General features: G+C 33.3%; 1 protein-coding gene across 2 annotated transcripts; it reads right to left on the bottom strand.

Annotated features, from left to right (window-relative positions):
• Window positions 1-1,277: 1,277 nt before the first annotated feature.
• Window positions 1,278-12,059, bottom strand: LOC112016946 (ABC transporter G family member 36). Of its 2 annotated transcripts, none has more exons than XM_024049408.2 (22): window positions 11,748-12,059; window positions 10,913-11,319; window positions 9,822-10,031; window positions 9,446-9,530; window positions 9,161-9,320; window positions 8,872-8,948; window positions 8,698-8,751; window positions 8,112-8,202; window positions 6,651-6,952; window positions 5,893-6,491; window positions 5,483-5,643; window positions 5,258-5,367; window positions 4,963-5,116; window positions 4,706-4,861; window positions 4,423-4,598; window positions 3,941-4,273; window positions 3,470-3,844; window positions 3,253-3,386; window positions 2,945-3,172; window positions 2,652-2,823; window positions 1,954-2,208; window positions 1,278-1,861 (listed from the first exon to the last, which is right to left on the bottom strand). In XM_024049408.2, the coding sequence occupies exons 2-22, from the start codon at window positions 11,302-11,304 to the stop codon at window positions 1,589-1,591; spliced, it is 4,497 nt and encodes a 1,498-aa protein (XP_023905176.1). In that variant the 5' UTR covers window positions 11,305-11,319; window positions 11,748-12,059; the 3' UTR covers window positions 1,278-1,588. The 2 variants fall into 2 exon arrangements, with proteins under 2 accessions (XP_023905176.1, XP_023905177.1); XM_024049409.2 differs by having other exon boundaries at window positions 10,913-11,316.
• Window positions 12,060-22,363: the final 10,304 nt, after the last annotated feature.

Here is a 22,363-nt window from a genome sequence, read left to right as displayed (position 1 = left end):
TTGAAGTTTGCTCCTACGAAGATCGTACAAGAAAGGGGAGGAGAACACATTGTTCTAACATAATTTCTAACTTGGACTCCACCTCTTAGTCTTGCATTAAAGTTCGTTGGAGTGAAATCCTCTGACCTCCATTTTTGCACTTTGACCCCTTCATTTCATTTCACAAGCCCAAATATAATTGAAAGCCCACAAAATTTCATAAAATCAATGAAACATCTAAAGACCCAACTCTTTTTATGTTAGCGTTTTTGTGGTGTACTTTGAGAGTTGTTAGAGCATCCACAACAGTGGATCTATAATTTTAGCTATTTAGCAACATTAAAAGTTACTTTATCTATTTTAGCTACACACATGCTGCAGCAGTGGATCTATTTTAGCTTTTAACACAATAAAATAATATATTCTCTACACTAAAATAATATACCCTCTACAATAAAATAATATATCCTACTCCCAAAAATAAAATTCACAGCACCACCCACAACTTCCTCTGCCATCGGCCACAGCCACAACTACCACCACCATTACCGGCCACAACCACCAGGCAACCACAACACAACATAGAAAAAAAAAAAAAAAAAAAATAAAAACAAAACCACAACCACCACCACCATTACCGGCCACAACCACCAGGCAACCCCAACACAACATAGAAAAAAAAAAACAAAAAAAAACAAAAAACAAAACCACAACCACAGCGGCTGGGAAGGCGTGGGGTGAGGCGATCGCGGCTGAGAAGACATAGGGTGAGACGATCGGTGGCTAGGACGGCGTGGCTGAGGCAATCGGCGGCTGGGAAGGCGTGGGCTGAGGCGATCGGCGGCTGGGACGGCGGGGCTGAGGCGATCGGCGGCGTGAGATGAGATGAGATGAGATGAGGCGATCGGCGGCGTGAGGCGATCGGAGAGACTGACTGTGAGAGAGAGATGAGAGAGTTTTGAGAGAGAGATGAGAGAGTGACTGAGAGAGATGAGATATGAGGGAGAATTTTTATTATTTTATTTAACCGGCCGAATAAAAATTTTTTTTTTTTTTTTTTGCTTTAGCTACAGTGCACATCTATTTATAGATGTGCACTGTAGCTGAACATCTAAAATTTTTAGATTTGCCACCACTGCTGCAGCGTGAGTTTTGTGTCTGTGGAGCTATATTTTAGCAATATAGCAATATAGCTCCACTGCTGCAAATGCTCTTATATTGTATACTTATTGACTAAGACAAGGTCGAAAGAAAAAGAATGGGAAAAAAAAAAAAACAATTTGATAAAACAATGCAAATTGAATAGGATGTAATTGCAACTTTTAATAAATTCTTCCTTCCAAAATAAAAATTCCAATAACCTTTACATTTACAATACTGCTTTCAGATTTCTAACTAAAGTTTTCATCATTATCTTTCTATAGTAATGAACATATGCTTCTTAAAAAATAAAAAATAAACAAAGAAGAAGAAGAAGATGACACACTTAAGTTTCCTACAAAAATAAATTGAAGCCTTATGCAACTATCAGCATTTTTCAATCTAGATTGCGGGAATCATTTTGATTTGTAGAACCTGCTATAACAAGAATTTCTTCTACAGCTCTCTTCTATCTGTTCTGGAAGTTTAGAGTCTTTATGCAATAGGCAAACATGAACGCAAAGAAGACTGCAAAGCCAACCAAAACTCCAGCAACTGGCCCCATGAAATTGGGATCATACCCAAAATGGCTTTCAATATACTCTTTGATTTTAGGGGCAGGCGAAACCCCAGGTACATTAATGGTGTCCTCCACATCCCCATATTGTGACACAATCAATCCATAGACAGTCCATGCTACTGGGCAAATCCAATAATACCAAACCCACCACTTTGGAATTTTCTGAAAGTTCAAAAATCAATGAAATATATGTCAAAATGAATAATTTAGCTTATTCCTAAAAAGTTATTTTTGAAAGGAGAAATAGTACTTACAGGTCTTGGGATGAAGAAGCCTGAGAAAAGATTGAAGAGAGAATAAAATGCTGCTGCAAAAATGGCTGCTACTTGGTGGTTTGGTGTGATGGAAACAGTCATCATGCCATAATATGTGAAGTATAGGAAGGAGAAGAAGGAGACAAAGAAGAACCAGAAGAATTTTGCTACTGTCCATTCGAAGGCCACCATGGCGTACACAATAAGTGTATAATATGAAGTTTGAACCAGTACATATGGTATTTCAGAAATCACCTGCATATAAAAAATTAAAGTTATTTTCTTATTTAGAAATGATTGAACCAAGTGGTAACAATCAATTTAAGATTCATTGTCGTTGGAAAAATTTAAGCATCCTTTTCTATAAAAATAAGGTCTCCTAGAAAATTTAGATGCTTATAGATCAAAGATAAACCAATGTGATTTGCAAGGATCCAAATGACATTAACCCTCTTTTGATAGTGAAGTACCATAAAAAACCTGAGCTTAAGTGACCTACTATGTAAAAAGTCTAGCGGACCTTTTGTGGATGAACATAATTCATGAACCCAAATAGTTGGATTTCTTCAAAAATCTGATAAAACTTGGTCTTTAAAAAATATGGTAGAATGCATAAAATTCCCTAATTAGGACCACAAAAATACCAAGAGACATGAATTTCATTAAGAATGGGATGATAATATTAAATGCCTTCCAACCTGTGCAAGGGCATAAGGCATTGCAGAGTACATCCCAGCAGCTCTTTCTCGATAAAACACTGTTCTTTCAATGGCTACTATCGGTTGTACTGTCGAGCAATTATTAATTCCCACAAACAGTACAGCAGCATACATTGCTCCAATGATCATAGTAAGATCACCTGCATTATCCCTATACCATAAAACATTTAAGACAATGAAAATAATTAGTCAACAGAATGATGAAAGTTATTTTGCCCATAAAATCAATGAAATGGTTCAAATTATTCTATTAGAAGGAAACAGAAGAGGACCTTTTAGTTCCAACTTTCCAGAAAATTGTCCCAACCATTAGGGCGGCAGCCAAGGTGAAAAAGAATCTAACAAGGTTATAATCTGGACTTCTCCAATAAGTCCACCATGTCTTCCATAAGCAAGATTTGAACTGCCCCCATGTGGATTGAGAGAACTCTGTGGCAAAATATAGGTCCTTTGCTCCGGGTGGAGGAGTGCTTAACTCTTTTACTAGGGCCTTATTTCTCCTGCACATAAATGCATATGTTAGATCAAGACTGGTAATCACTATTGCTCTTGTATTTCTGGGACTAATATCTTGACTTACTGATGCAAGGATGATGACTTGTAGTGTTCAGCAAAGTCCATTCCAAGCCTCACTTCAGCAGCCATTGAACTTACTTCAAGCATCCATGTTGCAGGGTTGTACTTATCTTTGATTTTTGGCACTCCAGGAATTGCCTGCAAAATGAGTATCAAATCAGATAACGCATTATACATTTATAACTTATGGAGGAAGAACAATATCAAGAAGAACAAAATACCTCAAAATATTCTACTATTTTGTGAGAATTTCGACCCAAAGGTCCGTAGTAGATGACTTGTCCTCCTCTCTTCATTAGTAGTAGCTCATCAAAGGCTTCGAAGATATCAATGCTAGGCTGGTGAATGGTGCACACAACCGTTCTCCCAGTATCTACAGTATTTCTCACTGTCCTCATGACAATGGCTGCTGCCCTTGCATCAAGACCTGAAGTTGGTTCATCCATAAAAATGATTGAAGGATTGGCAACAAGCTCAACTGCAATTGTCAGCCTCTTCCGCTGTTCCGTTGACAACCCTGTAATTCCTGGAAGCCCCACTATAGCATCCCTGAGATTGTTTAGCTCTACCAATTCCATCACTTCATCAACAAAAACCTGAAAAGATTAAACCCAAGAAGAAATTGTTTTAGTCCCAGAAGTTGCCACATACAAGGTTTAGGACAATTTATAGTAGACATATAAGTTTTTTACCATCTTTTCTTCATTGCTGACTTCTTTAGGGAGACGAAGGAAAGCTGAGTAAATCAAAGATTCCCTCACAGTGACTTGAGGTGAGTGAATGTCAGTTTGTTCACAGTAACCAGAAATTCTTGCAAAGGTTTCTTGAATCTTAGGGAATCCAGAGATCCTAACATCACCTTCAATGTAACCACCTGTCTTTCTTCCTGCTAAAACATCCATCAACGTTGTCTTTCCGGCTCCACTGACTCCCATAAGTGCTGTCAAGACCCCAGGCCTAAATGCTCCTGTTACTCCTCGAAGCAATTGGAGCCTGTCTTCTGCTACTCCTTGTTCCTTCATTTCCTGTCAGAAACAACAACGTTAGTGATAGAGTAGTTTAGCTAGACTTATAAAAATCCTAATTTAGAGACACCATTTTATGCTTGAATATATGATTACATATAATCTCTTTTTGGTAGAAAAAGAAAGGAAGATAGGCAGTGGACTCTTACAGCAGGCATGTCCACATAATAATTCATACTGTCGAAAGACATTGCCAAAGGAGTGAATGGAAGAACCATTCCTCTCTTGGGAGCAACGCCATTGGCTGCCTCAAGAGTAGAATCAGCATTTCTGTTTATTCCATTGCTATTAGATTGGCTGCTCATTCGCCTAATTGCCATTTCTCCTGAGGGAATTCAAGTCCATGTAAGGCAACAAATAACATAATGTAATTCACATTTTCGATTGACTGTTCAAAAAAACTAAAATTGCCAATATTGTTTTGTTGCATACTTGTATTGTTTCCATCAGAAGCAGACAATGATCGAGAAGCAGAATCTCTCTTCGACACAGGTCGTCTGAGTCTTGGCTCTTCCTTTGAATTGGTGTTGTCTCCTTCCATCTCATCTGCAGCTTCTTCGGATAATATTGCTTGTGGCTTTTCCATTGCTAGTGTATCAACAAGAGAAAAAATAAAAATTGTGAGTCAAAAGAAAACAAATTGAAAATTGAAAATTCATTTGCACCCTTGAACAGAATGTTGTTCTTACGGTTAAGGTACATAAGTGCTAAGGTGAATAGGACGTTAAATAGAACTGTGAACCCAAGCAGTGCTGCTGCGCCAATCCAGTACCAGTTTTTGTCAGGGTAAACATCAAAGCTCTTAAGAACTGCCACACCCAATTTGGTTACACCGTCTGTAGCCTGCAATAGAATCAGGTATTGATCAGAAAATGAATTCTTTAGTGAGCCAAAAGTAGATTTTTCTTATCATGTTCTTATATTTTGAAATTTGTTTCAATATGTTTCTTAAAATATGTATAAATGTATTTTGTAAAAACATACATTTTTGTTCATCCACCTCGGAGCAAACATTTCATTTACAGCAATGGCATTGAAACCGTAGGACATGGGTGAAACCCAGTAGCCCCAAATCCACCATTTTGGAATTTCACCTGTTATAATCAAACCAATTTTGAATTAGTCAACAAACTGTAATGTAACTTTTTATTTAAGGAAAGGTTTCCACGGCTTTGAAATTTATGTTAAAAATTTTGATTTTACACTAACCTCTAGGAAGGATGAAACCTCCAAGTAGGAACACAAGTAGGAGAGTGAGAGCTCCACCAGTGTTGGCAATGATCATAGTCCTGCAGACTGCAGAGATGAGCCTAAAGATCCCAGCAGCCATTTGTTGGATCAGAAATATCAACAATAGTTGCTTGAAGAACCTGTCCATTGGGTTGAGATAGAATGTTCACTTGTTAAAAATTTTATAGTATGCTTAACTACCCTTATGACACAATTTCCATAACATTTTTTCACAACGGTTAACATGGTCGGTTGTAATTGAAGCAACAACATCATTTTTACTTAGCTCCACCGCTGACGTCACTTTTATTATGCTTCAACCACATTAGACCATATTAGCCTTTGGGAAATAAATAATGTGCATGATAATCATATACTGGTATAATTACCTGCTAGCTTCAGGGGCAAATCCTATGGAGTAGTATGTCATGACCATCCAAACAACGGACTCAAGAACAGACATTGGGATCCGGAGAACCACACTTGGTAGTGTGAAAGTCCAAACTGGGTGAAAGAGGAGGTCTCTCTGCTTGTAAAATACAGGAAGCCTTGCAATGGTCATTGATAGCTCAGCAAAGCCATTGAACATGTTAATGAGCATGGAAAATAGTAGTGCACCAATATACACTGCCCCATCTTCTTCAGTCCTAGTTTTCATTTTGGTCCTCAAAAACACTGTGGAAGCTATGATTGCCACAATAATAATTTGGACAGTCTTGAACACATAGACAAAAGAGTTCCTCTTAATCAATAGCCATTCTTTGTCAGTGCATGCCTTTAAGAGATCCATTTTTGAGACTAAATATTTCTTGAAGACTAGAGCTGCCTGATGGCCATTGGCCTTGTTATAAGGTACTGACAACTCATTTTCAAGCTGCATTCCCACATGGAATCTCTTGAACCGGCTAGCAAATTCAGATACCGATGTGTACCGGTATGGTCTTGTTCTATCTGCCCAATATTGCTCTTGATCCTTCCTTGATGTAACCTATATGAGTTACAACAAATTAGTTCTGATTATGCACCTATAAATTGATTAAGGTCACTTTAGCATACTCAGTACGTACGTACACATAGGCTGAAGTCGTGTTTTCAAAATCCGACTTTACAATAAGGAGTGTGTAATAAGATTTAGTCATAAGTTTACCTCTTGCAAGAAATCAGCAGTACCCTTTCTCTCAGGACACTTGAAGCCACATGTTTCAAAGAACTCGAGTATGTGCTCTCGTGGGCCCTGGTAGACAATCTGGCCCTCTGATAGTAGGACGATATCATCAAACAGATCAAATGTCTCAGGAGCGGGCTGGAGTAGGGACATCAATACGGTGGCCTCAGTAAGGTGTACAATCTGTTGCAAACATTTCACTATTTGGAATGTTGTGGAGCTGTCTAGACCAGTTGATATCTCATCCATGAATAGTGTTTTTGTTGGCCCAACAATCATCTCTCCTGTATTTGATCAAATTTGTGGCATATTAACAACCAACTATAGATCCACTTGAGTGACACATTAGTAACATAATTTAGGCCTAGTTGATACTTAAATGGGCTTTTACATTGGCCCAAAACAATTACAACCCACATTGTATTGTTGAGGTCCAAATCAACCTTTACTTGAGTGGAATCCTATCCCTACGTATGCATGCGACCATATTTTCAAGTGTGGGGTAGTGATAGTAATAATTGGATGCAAATGTCAACCCAAAAAATCTTTTTTTTTTTTTTTTTTTTTTTTGTGTGTAGACACGATTCAATTTTAAATTCTCAAATTTTTTATTTGACGACAAATTTTTTTTATTTTTTGAACTAATTGAAATTTGCCACTTGAATCAATGAGGACTTGTTAAGATAAGCTAATCCCATTACTGCTTTAAGAATGTTGCTTAAGATGAAGTTTGTTTTTTAATAGTTAAATTTCTTGTTCAGGATGCATCGACCATGCATTTGAAATTTTATTGGTTTACATTAATGTAATGTAAGGGTCTTTCTTTCTTACTTTCTTTCTTTTTTCCTTTTTTTTTTTTTTCTTCTTTTCGCATAAAAAATGTGGCCATATACAAGCTAGGTTGATAGGTCACCAAACCCCTACGATTAAGAGTCTTTTTTTTTTTTTTCTTTTTTCTTTTTTTCATATTTTTGTTAGGGTGGGTGGTGGGGTGGGTGGATTAGTGACTATTATTCCGATTCTTTTTTTTTTTTAAGGCCTATCTCCATGCTAAAGAATGTTATTTAATCTTTGGCTGCAGGTATTCCATGTGAAACATGAAGACAAAGTGGTAATATATTTTGGTGGCTATTTGGGTAGACAAATACAAATTATTCATTTTCAATCTATTCAGGGGTAGGTGGAAGTTCATGAGTCTGGTCCATCTGGACTCATAGGCTATATAGGATTTCCTTGAATCCTGAATCTATGAAATTCGAAAAATGTGGTTCATAGCCACCTTTTGAATTTTATAAGTGTAGAAATTTATATTCTTTTTGTACCCAATACCCACTTATACCAATATATCTTTTTTTCTTTTTCTTTTTTTTCTAAAACGTGATAATTAAGTCCAATTTAAGAAAATATAGGTAGAAGAAAATGAAGCTGAATTCTCTAATTGACCTGTTGTTACTCGTTTTTTCTGTCCACCCGATATCCCTCGTTGCATTTCATCTCCAACAATGGTGTCCTTGCATATATCAAGCCCTAATATCTGCTCAATTAAAAATGAACAAAAAAGTGACATGTTAGAGGTATTTCAATAGGGACAAAGTTAGGCAATTATAGGCATGTTTAAAAAGTGAATGGGTACTTGAGGTCACTAGGAAAAATTCAATTTTTTTTTTTAGAAACAGAAGTTGTCACCAGCGAAAGTGTCCAAAAAACCAACGAGGCAAGGGCCCCAATTATCGCACCAAAAATGACAGTCGTCAACAGAGTAGTTGAGGAGAAATTTTTGACGAGTTGAAAATTTGTATATAGATGGTGACTATAATTTTAGTGAGTTGTTCGAATTTGAGTTGCTAAAAAGTCATAGGCAAAACCTTCTTAGCAACTAATATCATTATTATTAAAAAAGATAGTAGAAGTGGCTTGGTTGGGACTTGATAACCATACAATTAAATGAGACGAAGCTATCAGAAGTAAGGATTTAAGACATAATTTCCTTAAATAGAAGAACATATTTTGTGGCTATATTGTAACTTACTTTAAGGGTATAGTCAGTAATGAGACTGTTCTCAACTCCTTCCATTGATGTTGCCTAATTTCAAGAAATACCAACAACAAATTATTAACTTGGGAGATAACTAAAATATAGAAAATTAAGTATGAAAAAAATTAATGTTGAATATTAATTATTGACTAAATTTGTAGTATGTACCTTCATAAAAAGATCAACTTCTGCCTCTGGAAGTATTCCAGCTTCCTTTTCTCTTCTGGCAAGTTCAGTTAAGAGTTCTATACCAAAATAAATAAAAATTGTTATCATTTAGAAAAAAATTTTTTTTATATATATATATATATATATCTCCTTAATTAATTGTATGAAAAATGCTGAAGGCACAAATTATTTTTCAAAATTTTTGTGTGTGTGTGTACAAGCTGTTGATACAATGAATGGTTATTAGTAAGTAAAAACAGTAACATAATTTTTGTTTTCCGCAAATTACCATATCGAGTTCCAACTCCTTGGCACCTTGCTGAGAAATCTAGAGTTTCTTTCACAGTCATTTCTCCAACATGAACATCATTTTGGCTAATGTATGCGGATGTCTTCTTAGGCACAAACTCATTCAGCCTGTAGCCATTGTAAGTGATGTCTCCTTTAACCTGTTCCATGAATTTATCATTAGCTAATTACCCTTGTCTTTTCTCTTTTCTTTCTTTTTTTTAATAAAAAAGTTAACCATTGTCTTTTCTTAGAAGAAACAATAGAGCCATTGAGATGAGCTAACCTTGAGGCTTGGGTCCAACTTTCCAGCCAATGCCAGCAAAAGGGTTGTCTTCCCAGAAGATGGGGGCCCTAACAAAAGGGCCATCCTATATAACAAAACAAATAATGGGTGCATAAAAACGATTAGTATAATTAGCAATAGTTTGATCAACTATGATGTGTGTACTAATAGAGTTACATCCAGGAAAGAACGACTTCTATAAGTGACTAGGTTCATTGTATATATACCACCTGCCGACAGATTATTGTCTCTATATATGGTCCAATTTTCACATTAGAAATCATATATAACTTGAAGTTGATTTTAAGCTCAAATGCTATCATTCTTTCTTGAATTTTATAATAATTAGTCACACCCCAAATTTTAATTTATATACCTTGAGGGTTTTACAATTCCTGAGGCATCCTTAAGAATTGTTAATTTTGTTGTCTTGGTCAGTCCAATCCCAAGCAAACCAAGAGCCGATTCGGCAATGTTTCTGGCAACATTTGGAAGAGTGGGAAGAGCTCTTGTGCCAACATAGCAATCAGCTTCAATCGTTAAATGATCAAATCGAACTTCAACGGTAGGAAGTCGGATACCAACCCTGAAATTATAATAAAAGCAAATTGATTAGACTACAATAACAAAACTGCACCTAAATTTTGTTGTTGACTCAGTTGAGTCGACTCGGTTAGGTTCATACAACAAACTTTGACAAGTCCAGACGATATAAAAGGAAATATTTTAACGTATCCTGTCAAATATTGCTTTAACTACTTTGGATTTTTAATGGAAATTAAATGATTTTTTAAAGTGTTAAAGTAGCTCAAGCCAATTTAACCACAAATTCAAGCAAAATCACAGAAATAATATTTTATTTTACTAGTACAAAGAAAGGTAACAGGAAGAACCCTTGTCAACTTTGATTAACTTCAAAGTATAATTTGTTTGTCGTAGCATATGACAAAGACAAGCAACTATCTTGTTAGGAAGAAAAGCATGAGATAACAATTACACAGAGAATAGTTGAAGAATGAAAGTGATTAATCAGGATCATTTACTTGCATGGCATGCTTGCTGACCCTCACAAAGTAAATGACATTTTCTTACACAATCTTAAATTCCAAGCAAAATTAGTTTGGTGTTTAGTGTTAAAAGTTAGTGATTTGTTATTTCCTACCTATTTTGAACTTATCTCTTTTATGGTCATTTATTTGCATATATAATTAAGCGTGTGGATAATGGACCAGGACTATCATTTATGTGTGAAAAATGTATTCATATAATTATTATAGTACAAAAGAAAAAAAAAATTTACAGCTCATTCTCTCCCTTGTTCAGAAAATACTTGTTTAGAAATAATTAATCTTTGATTTTTAAAAAAAAAATCTTAGAAAAACCCATTAAAATCTTTGTTCTCTTCTTTGTGCCTCATTTTATTTCTAAACTTCTTCAAGAACTTAGATAAAGCAATAAAGAACTTACTTATCGATTCTATTTCTAAACTTCTTCAAGAACCTCTCATTATCTTCCTCAGCAACCTTAAAAATCCTGTCAATGAATTCTTGCCTCTCATCCAAATCCAGCTTTCTTACGTCCACTTCTTTGTGCATTTTTTTAGCATGTGGATGCTCATTCTCCATGTAAGAGTTGATAATACTTGTTCTTAGACGATCATAGGTGGGTAATTTCTCAATGGCAGCCCATTTTAGAGCTTCCTCATCTTCGTCAACATGACTGTTTCGGCGAGAGTGCCTATTACCTGAAAATACATCTTCCATGCTCCAACTTTGCCTGCTCATGCTCCTGCTTACGTTTCTGCTAAAGCTACGGCTTGCCCGCCTTTCCGAGCCTCTTGCTTTATCTATTCCTTCCATCTTCTTCTTCTTCTTCTAATGAAAATTTACAGAAACAAGAACATGCCCAGATTGTTAATTATAGAATGGAAGCTAAAAGCTAGAGAGGACACACTGAAAGAGTCCAAAAAAATTTATATTTGTGTTTGGTTGTTGAGAAAAAGATGTGAAAGATAAGAAAATGAAATGAAATGCATGTACATTGAATTCAGTAAAAGTTGTGCTGAATGTGAAGTGTTAGAAAAGTCAAGGGACCATGACACCTCAACTGATCGAACCTAAGACGTACAACTGCATATAATCAAGTTGAGGGGAGTTTTTCAACTTTTTAGACCACTTCAAGAGTAAATGCTACATAAACCATTAAAGCTTCTGTTCTTTTTATAAATTCACTGAAATTTCCCATCAACTAAAAAGAAGTGGGGAAATGAAATGAATTGAAATGAAAGAAAAATAATGCTTACTTTGTTGGGTTTTCTTGAAGCTTTGTATTTTCAGAAATAAAGAGATAGGGAAAAAAGAACACTATTTGGTTGGTGGCAATATGAAATTCTTGTGACTCTCACTGTTTTTTTTTTTTTTTTGTTTTATAATTCTTTTCCTCTCCAACAAATCTTGAATTAGTCCTGCTCTCTTATCTTTCTAGGACTGAGAGAGAGCTAGGCTAAGTCTGTTTGTAATAGAAATTTATGGGGGATATTTATACATGTGTGGGAGAGGAGAGAGAGAGAGTTGAAGGCTGCTATGGCTGAGTGAGTTAGGGAGAACTTTCCTCTCGAATTTAGTAAAGTAGAGTGTGTCTTCATTGGCTGCATTCAAACGCACCGGCTATATTGAAATAGAAAATAGAAGGGAATAAAAGTCAAATTTTCGATTTTGTTTATTGGTTCTATTTTGGTTGGCTAAAGTATGTGGCCTCGTCTCTATTTCTATTTGCCAATTGCGTGAGCGTGACGCCTGCCACCTGCCGCTGCGGGTTACGGTAGTGTCCCTCCAGATATTTTAGCATACAGACATGTCGTGGTCTCGCACATTCACAACATGGGCTTCGATGCAAAATGAGTAAATGACAGAACACAATTTTGACTATACTCCATATATGTTGGATAAGAATTTGCTAAAATATCAATGACAAATAGTGAGAAAAAAAAATGTTGAGATTTGTGTTTTAAAAATATGTTTAGGTTAAAGGGATGAGTAATTAATCTATGTTAAAGATTTTTTATCTATAAAAAATATTCTAAGTTACAAAATATTTATCTATGTTAAAGATATTTTGGACCAAAAAAAAATGTTAAAAAAATGTGAATTAAGTAATTGTGGCATGGGGGGATTTAGCGTGTATGTATAATCTAGCCTTTCTTTGACCCATTAATTGCCTCTAAGTGTGAGTTTGGATAGCGGCAGGAGTGGTGTTTTGTGCATCTGCATTTTTTTTGGTTCCTGTGCACTATTCACGGGACTCGCAAGTACGGGATCTGGCAAAATCAACTTTAAAACTAGGTCTCATGGCACTATTTACACATTTAAAAATTGTTTTGCTACAATATTTTCAGTAATAAGTTTTCAATTTTTAATAATAAGTTGTATCCAAACAGACTCTAAATTAGATAACTCTAGAGAGAAGGCTTGTCAAAGGATTCCCAAAGAGAGGGTGTTTGAATAATTTTGAAATTATTGAGGGAAGCACCTCAGGGAAAAAAAGTAATTAGACCCTAAGATAACTTATTAAAGTAATTTTTGGGACACCTTTTTTAGTAATTGAATTGATCATGAAGACTTTTAGGTTATTTTAAGTGTTCTTTAGAAGTTGCAAGAGTTTTTGAGTAGGCATTGATGGATGAAAGTAACATCTTTCTCGACTAGTTATATTTTACTTAAAATAAAATATTTTATTTATTAAATATTATTTTGTATTTTCTTTAAACAAATTATTTAATTAGTTATTTTTGTTGTTTTTATTTGAAGAAAAGAATTAGTTTCTTATTGAAATAATATAAATGTAGTTGATTTGATTTTATAAATGTATATTTTGTGAAGAGAACCAAGATTTGAATGAAATATTTGTGTAAATTATGATTTAAGTGTATATGATTATTGTTTTTTTAATATGGGACAAAATGAGACCGGATAATTTCGTAAAAGTTATATATGCAATTTGACTATGCTTTAGACCCCGCAAAAGGGGTACATTGGCATAATAACTAGTTTTTATAAGACTTACCACATGACAACACATAATTCTAGACCTAGTCACTAGGATATAGCAAAATCATAGTCATAAACATTGTTAAAAATATGGATCTAATTAGATATGTGAACTATTTCAATTGTCCAATAAAATTTTTTCTCATATTTTTGAAATTCATTGTATAATGTATGATGTTTTGGAACTCATTGTAAATTATAATTCTTCATATTTGTGGAGAACTCCTGGGTTAGTTTTTGAATCAAATGAAGACGAAATTTCTAAACCTATGAATTTGTATAGTACATACAATTTATTTATTATTATTTATATAATATGCTTGATTGAGTTAGTTGTGTTTGTTTGTTTAGACCCCTTTAAAACAGATTTTTAACCTAGTTAATTAACCAAGTTGACATTTAGGTTTATTATTCAAATCTAGGTTAAACAGTTATAGAGATCATATCATGCTATGCGGAAAAATAAATAAAACAACGATATAAATACCCAGGAAAACTAATAAAACCAACAGTTTCAAGGTAAAAATCCTGAGGGGGATTTAACCTGACCTATCCTCAAGGCAAACAAATTCACTAATAGTGAATTGAAGTTTTTACAATAAAATTTAACCTTAAATATATTGCTACCTCTAGTAGTAACTTACTGACACGGCCACGTGCAAACTCCAAATCCACAGACTCTTTCTCTTTTGGATTTACTTTGCATAAACACCCACGTTTGTGACTTTAAAATCTCACTCAAAAGTTTAGCAATACAAATTCTCTAGTTTATGACTCCAAGATCACCTTTGAAGGTTTAGATCATCAAGAGTTGTTGATCTTGTTGCAGCAACTTCAAATCTACTGATTCTAAAGATATGAGAATGATTTCTAGTAACGACTTTGAACGAGGAAGGTACAATAGTTTTTAGATCTCACAAGAGCACGTCCAAAGTCTCTACAAAACGTATCCTAGGGTTTCCTTTATATACTATGTGAAATTGCTCTGAAACCCTAATCACTTATTGGGCTTAATGAGCAGTGAGCTGAACTTAAAATCTGCAAAACCCGTATTTCGATTGGTCAAAGCTTAGTCTTGAGCAATCGAACTCTTTAGAATTTGAATTCTTATTTCCTCAGCTTGTATGCTCTTGATTCTTGACTTGTATCACCTTAAACATTGTCTAATCAAACCTATAGAGTTGCAAATCTATATCTAAACAAGTTTATACTCACAGTTTGCTAATTGTTCTAAACTTTTAGAACCTAACAAGTTGAGTTGAGATTTTTGTTACTTATTGAATGTTAAAGCTTACCCCTTTTCACAAAAATTCTGATTTTGGAATCTGTATTCCCATATAAGGCTCCTTAATCATTTAAATTGATTCATCTCTCCTTTTGGTTCATTGTATGACTGAAAGTCATAAACCCACTCAAGTCTTTACTCCACATTGTGCCCAATCCATCCTCCAACAAATCCAATGACTGTCTCTAAGGAGTATAGGAGGATGTTGAGGTTGATCTAAAATGTTTAAATAATATTAATTATATTAATTTGATTTAGAAGAGAATTCATATAATTAATATATATATATATATTTTAGTTTGGATTTTTTTTTATTATTTTAGTTGGTTTTCCTAAAAAATTGATCTAAAATGTTAAAATAACAGTATTAATTATATCAATATATTTTAAAAGACAATTCACGAGTTGCAAATAGATTGGGTGGGGAAAAACCCTTATTTGAGTTATGTAAAGAATAGTTTGATGTATATATTTTTATTATATATGAGAAAATAACATATGATAAATCATATTATATACATATGTGTCTATATATATATATATATAATTTGAATTTCATTTTTGATATATTTAACTTGGTTCTCCTGGGGAAAATTAATAATTCGGACTTCGGCCGCTGTTAACATACAGTATGAAATTTTTAAGAATAACAGGGGGAAGCTTACGTACTTAACCCTAAAACTCGTAACATGGAGTAAAAATTTACACTATTCATTAGCTTCTACAAGGATTAAGGATTCCTCCTGAATTTAAGAGTAGCCACAAGATATTAATCAGAATTAATGGACTCCAAATGGCTTAGTGGTTTTTTAAAAAAACTCTAGTTTAGTGGTTTCTATGATGTCCTTTAATAATTTATTTTATGTTCACCCATGTTCTCTACTCTAATCATGGATTATATATAGGGAACTGGCCATCAAGTGGTGGAAGATGGTCTCTCAATTCACATACTGCGGTGAATGAACCAATGAGTATTTTAACATAAGAACCCTTTTTTTTTTTTTTTTTACATACTCATTTTTTAAAATACTCCTATCAAATTATTTATTTCACACTACATTTCATTTAAATATCAACTTTTTTTAATTGTTTTACTTGCTTCATACACAATAATTATCCTTTACTCTCGTCCTTTATCATTGAGATATCTAAATAAATAATAAAAAAAATTAAATATAAAATAAATAGTACCGGTATAAATTTATATGGTTGCTAGGTATTTTTACCCAACTTTATCTTACCTATGGATGAAGCTTGGACTTAGTCCTTTTTCCATTATACATTGACGCAAGGGTGAATACAACATTCACCGACTCAAGAATATTCAATTTCTTTTTTATACCATCTTCGTTTGGGCCTTATAGGCATGTGCTTTTGTAATTTATGTCATTTGGAGGTCCCTGGAGTGTAATTTTCTTTACTTACTTTTAGTTTTTTGTTTTTGGCTGAATAGACTTGCTTTTATATATTTGATATATAAATATCCCCCCTTCTAATAAAAAAAAGTCCATATTAATTAGTACTGAATTGTCAGTTACAGGCCAACTATTTCTTATCCTTTCTTTTCTTTATTTGTCTCTTGCTTCTGATTTTCTTTTTTTTTTGAATTTTCTTTAGTTGTAGTTGGAGGTAGCTAGTTACTAGGTAATATACGAATTACCTCACATCCACGTTCATGGTTGCTCTCTCCAGCTTTGGATTTTCTTTTTCTTTTTTCTTTTTTAAAGAAAATGATGTTCAACCCGTTTCTGAACCTACTTAATCCACATGTTGATTGTGGGTGATTTTCTCTCATGGAATAGTAGGATGATAGAAATATTTTATAAAAAGTTCAACTGAAAATTCACAACTTAAAAATTAATTAATCTAAGTTTTAGTTCTTGTAAGTTTCATTCAACCTGTCACCACCAACACTAGCTTAAAAAAACAAAAACCAAAAAAAGCCAAGCCAGGTGGCTAAAAATTGATTTGTGAGAAATTATATATAATTAAATTTGGCCTTTCACAAAAAGAAAGTGGTATAGATACTATATTGGGTTGTTGGATGGACCATTTGCCCTTGCCTGGTTGAAATAAGGCAAAAAATGGTGTTGTTGTGTAGGTTTTCAACTTCGCAAGCATTTCTATAGTACAAAAAAGGTTCATAATACTAACTTAATAGATAAGATTTAGTGGAAGTACACCAAATCACAGTGCACAATCTTCTAATATGACCTGATTAATTAGTAAATTTATTTTTACTTTCTTCTTCTGGAATTCTTATAACGCAACAGTCTTGCTTTGCGAAAAAAAAGTAGTCTACGTACTCAATTGCTTTGCATGTTCAAAAACTCTTGGTTCAAAATCGCTGCCACTCCTATCGTACTATTTGTTTTTCTTTCTAGAACTTGTTTTGTCATATAAAAATTTGATTTCGTCATTGAAACATCATCTTATATTTATTTTCACTATCGAAAGCTGACCTTATCAAAGATATACCTGGTTAGAGTGCAAGACCTTGTCATATTACAATGCTATTTTCTAATGAAAGTTAAGAAAGTTATTGGAATATATTAAGAGTGTTCATATTACATGAGATGGGGCTTTCGTGGGAAGTTATTATGCTAGTTGGCTTTTGAAGTTGGAGAACTTCGATTTCAACCCAGTGATAGCAATACGTACGTGTTCTTTCTTCAATATATATATTATGTGGTTCTTTTGTTTTTTGTTTTTTTGTTTTTTCTCTGGTGGTAGTTAAACAAGAAATCGTTTTCAACCAAGAAAAAAGTTAAAAGAAGAAATCATTTTCGGACATCACGGATTGGGTTACCTTGGACTTTTTGGTTACAGGGGCAATCTTTTAATATGTTCCTTTGAAATTCTTGCAGTTTTTAATGGTGTAAAAACCTTTAACGTATTTGAAGACTATCTGCGAAATCGAAGGTCAAGATAACATAATGTAACTACTACAAATTAATATATGGTAAATAATTGAAGAGAATGAGTAGATGAGACCAATTAAACATAAATTTCAAATCCTTGAGCATATTAGAACCTACTAAACATAAATTTCAAATCCATCTCGAAAGTATTCAGTCAATGACTTAGAAGGACGAAGAACAAAATAGTTAATTTTAAAATTTTCAAAAAAAAAAAAAAATCTTAGGAAAATCTTAACACCACACAAGGATAAGAGGAAGGATTCACTATACATTATTATTGTTGGCATATTTGGTGTCAAATTTTCATGAATTTCCTTATAATTTATTATTTTCATTATAATTTATACATTTGTAAGTTTCATTGCACTGGTTGAAAGTTAAAGTGTTGAAGCTGCATTGAGAATCTCAATCAAGTGAGAACTCATTGTCATGAGAAATTTGGTTTTCTAAAAGCATTTGTCTAGTGATCTTGCTTGACACTTGCCCCTCTCCCGGTTGAGCAAGATTGCAAACGAGAGAGAAACCTATTACATCCATTCTTTGTTGTGCCCATCCACTTAGCCCTCTCATATAAATTGTAACCCTCTAATCACACAAAATACATGACCCAATTCTCATATTGAAGAGGTAGAGAGAGACCCTTCACCCTAGATCAAAAATCCATTTGCTCTCTCTATCTTCACCCTCTCCAATTTCCAAATCTATTGAGATGAGATTTAAACCTTACATAGTTTGGAGGGTTAATAAGTGCTACATATTGTAACTATTTGTGTTAGTGAATTTGGTTCATACTATAGGCAACGGAGATTTTTTTTTGGTGGCCAGTTTTTGTTTTTTCTCTCTGTAAACATTTTAAGGTGTTTGGGTGTTTGTGTTGTTGATTGGGATTCTATTGTGATTGTGTATTCATGCATATGTTAATCGGCTAATCATATTAACAATTGGGCTCAAAATTGTAATTGTCTTTATATTAGAACTTTATTCTCTCTCTTGTTTGTGTATTTCTTTCTCAATAAAATTAATAAAAGAGAAAAGAAAAGCATAAAATTGACAAAAGCTATAAAATTGGGCTCTAAAGTCTAACCTCTTGTACGTACTTGATATAGATTACGACACTCAATCTCTCAGCTAATCGAACTCTTTGTAAGGGGTTTCTCCTTTCACCATAAAAATATTTGATGGACCAATGTTGGTACACTTTAACCTGAGCACTCTAATGTTGGCACACTTTTAGCCATAACTTACGTAAGGATATTAAAACATATATGGTTCGAGCAGAAGGTCAGAGTTTGAAGCCTCTTAAGTCTTAACAAATCGTGCTTCTGTGACTATAATGTCTTGCGTTTTTTCAAAAGTGTGTAGCTTCTACTTCCCTAATGTTAAGGTCACTGATGGAACAGTTCACTTTTCTTTGCTAATCTCGGTGTGGATGATTTCAGCAACATTGTCAATGGAAGATACTAATGGGTTTTAATTCATATAACTTTAACATTATTTTATGAGAGGTGTTACGTACACAACATTTTTACAATAAATCATAGTCGATTAGTTATTATTAGTTCAAATTTGAACCTAACATTAAGATTACATTTTTGCCCCAACAATAACAATCAGTAACAACTTGCCACTTAGAATTTGTTGTAAAAATGTTATGAAAATATTGTGGATATATCATTTCTCTTATTTTATTTTACTTTATTATCTATATTGTTCATAATCTATAAACTATCTTCAAATTATATTAATCACAGTTAATAGTTTTAAACATTTTTTTATCAACATAGTTTTTTTATTTAAAAAAATAAAAAAATTAGAGATTGCACAATTAATATTTAATAATGTTTTTAAGAATTATAAAACTTATAAAAAAATAATCATTTTTAAATAACTCAAATAATAAATATGACTTTATATGTCTAAAAATATAAAATTCAATATAAGAAAAAATATAACAATAATAAAAACTAAATAAAAACTAAATAAAAATATTATTCTATTATTTAGATGACAATTGCAATAAGAATCTCTAACTACTAAGTCCTTACCACAAAAATAGCAATCGTCATTTATTTAAAAATAAAACATAAATGTCCCTATTTTTTCTCCAAATGGATAATAATAATAATGATAATAAAATTTATGGTAAATAAGGAAGGCTTCTATTAAAGAGATTTACTTATCTATTTTTAGGAATACTATTTTGAATATGCTTTAAATAAATGGGTTACATATAGTATAAGAGTAAAAAAGAGGAAGAAAAAAGATGCATTAATCATTTACATAAATTTATTTATATACTCTTAGGGATTTTATACCTTGTGTAAGCTTTGATTTAATAAGCTATAAATGATATAAGAGGGATGTTCATCAAACTGCTCAAATCGTATGACCACATCTAAACCGACTAAAAGATAAGCCCTTACCCACCTAAAACTTGTTGGGCTACTCTCAATCATCCAAAAATAAAGAAAAATCAGCCTAACATTTAAGAAATTAGCCCAAAATAAAGAAAACCCAACTTTTAGCTAGGCCAATCCAGAACAAAACTGACCAGACTGCACCTTGATATACCGCACCATGTCGCATATGTGACCGTAAAATTAAGGTGTGGTATTCTGATCATTTTGGCCAAACCACACCTTATAATGTGATGATTATTTATGAATCATTTAATGTAGTATGTACAAATATTTTAAAATTTAAAGATTAATTGAATTTTTTTTTTTAAATAAAATATATAAGTGGGAGAGAAGGATATTCAAAAGCTACCCCCAATGTATGGTTCTCTCCTTGGGAAGAAATTCCTGAAAACTTATGCTATGTTTAGAAGTTTGGATGGAGATAGTAGAGGGAAGAGGAGAGTAGTGAGGAGGGGAGTAGAAGGGAATGGTAATCTTTCACATTATTTAGATGTTTTTAAAATTAAGTAAGGGGAGAGGAATAATTAGTATTTTCATAGTTTCTAATTTTGTTAATATGATAAAGGTAAATTTGGTAATTCATTTGGTTAAGTATTTTTATACTCTACTTTCCCTCCAAATCTCCCCAACTTCAGAGAATTAAAAATAAGGGGATAAAATTAGTTAAAACCCCTCTAAATTGCTCTAATTCCCTCCCTCTCCTCCCTTAAAAAATATCCAAACAACGTAATTTAACTGACTTTCTCTTCCTCTACTCTACTCTCCTCTACTCTCCAACCATCCAAACAAACTATTAGAGATTAGACCTGTTAGCATATTCTCCTTATAGTCCCATTATAGATTACACACAAAAAGTGTTCTTTCAACATTATTTAGAGTTAGAAGTTGTTGCTTTATATATAATCATCTACTTACCAGCCTCCAAAAAAATGTTTTCATATTGTGATACTGCATGTGAGCTAGGGTCGGTGCCGACTAGACTAAAGATAAGTGTAATTAGTGGTATTTAAACGTGTTATTGTGCTGTTATAGAATAGTACCATAGGTCCATATTGCAAGTCTAGGAAAGAATTATTTTTAGTTCATAAGAATTCATGAGGAAATTGTTAACAAAGATTTCTGTGATAGACTGATAGGCCATCCGATTATTCAAAAACGTAAATAGACTTAGATGAATGTCAACACGTGTAGGAATGCCCCCACTCCTAGGTTAAAGGAGAAAATGATAAATGTACGATTCTTTTCTCACCACTAACATTGTACTTGTATGGCTGAATCCTATCCCCACGATTTTGTGGCTGTGACTGAGTGTTCTTCTATCGTGGATGATTGCATGCAGTTGGTTTTCCAGCTTCCCTGAGTTTGGTTTATTTTGTATGAAAGTCCACCTGTAGATTTTTTTTGTTATTTTTGAGTCTGAACTCTATGGTTTGTACTTAAACAATCGTTGTCCCGAGACTTTGATTGCTCTTTAGTTTTAATTAATTTAGTCTTTTACCCACACAAGAAAGACTATGAGTACTGTTTGTCAACAAGTTAAACATATCCGCTTAAAAGCATTCCCGTTATTACGTTATGCATATTCCATAAAAATGCAAAATAGATAAGAGTAAAACTTAAGTACAGTATTTAAATGTTATTCTTTAGATTTTCTTCTTATAATTCAACCATGTGTCCCTTTTTTCATGAGATAGAAGTATATTTTTTTAGTTAAGTAGTCATATGGTTGAATTTTAAGAAGAAAACTAACAAAATGAATTTTAAGAGAGGACCCTATGAAATAATACCTAAGATATTGTACATAAATTTTGTCCAATAGATAGTATTATTCACTAAAAATGTACAAAAAATACCTACATATGGTCACTGCTAACCTGAAATGTAAAAAGTTTTACAACCTGCTATATTTTTACACAAGCATTAAAAGTCTCTAATTTCTCTCTCTCCTTTTTTATTGTCTCATTTTCTCTCTTCTCTCTCTCATTTTTGGTATGTTTGGTTGGGGTGAAATGGTAAAGGGGGAGAGAAAATAGGAGAGAAAAAAGGGAGAAGAGGGTGTTTGGTGGGAGGGGTAAATGGGGGTGGGAAAGTTTCTCCCGTCTTACCAATTAAGAGGAAAATGTTTTCTTTAGAGAGAAAAGTGGGGAGGGAGCGGATTTGATGTGAAATTACCCATCTACCCTCCCCTTTATTTATTAATGTTGCTTCTTTTCTTTTTCTTTTTTTTTTCTTTTTTGTTTGGGGGG

The sequence above is a fragment of the Quercus suber genome, unplaced genomic scaffold, assembly GCF_002906115.3.
Source record: "Quercus suber isolate HL8 unplaced genomic scaffold, Cork oak 2.0 scaffold_257, whole genome shotgun sequence".
Taxonomy (NCBI): domain Eukaryota; kingdom Viridiplantae; phylum Streptophyta; class Magnoliopsida; order Fagales; family Fagaceae; genus Quercus; species Quercus suber.
The sequence above is the reverse complement of the archived record's forward strand: the minus strand, read 5'-3'. Positions and strand labels throughout refer to the sequence as shown.

Excerpts from the sequence above, each read along its gene's own strand:
- LOC112016946 (XM_024049408.2), bottom strand. The coding sequence starts at position 11,304 with ATGGAAGGAATAGATAAAGCAAGAGGCTCGGAAAGGCGGGCAAGCCGT. Across the intron at positions 5,117-5,257 it reads CGAGGTGGATGAACAAAAAT|GCTACAGACGGTGTAACCAA; the intron begins GTATGTTTTTAC and ends ATTCTATTGCAG. Across the intron at positions 2,209-2,651 it reads TGCCTTATGCCCTTGCACAG|GTGATTTCTGAAATACCATA; the intron begins GTTGGAAGGCAT and ends TTTTATATGCAG.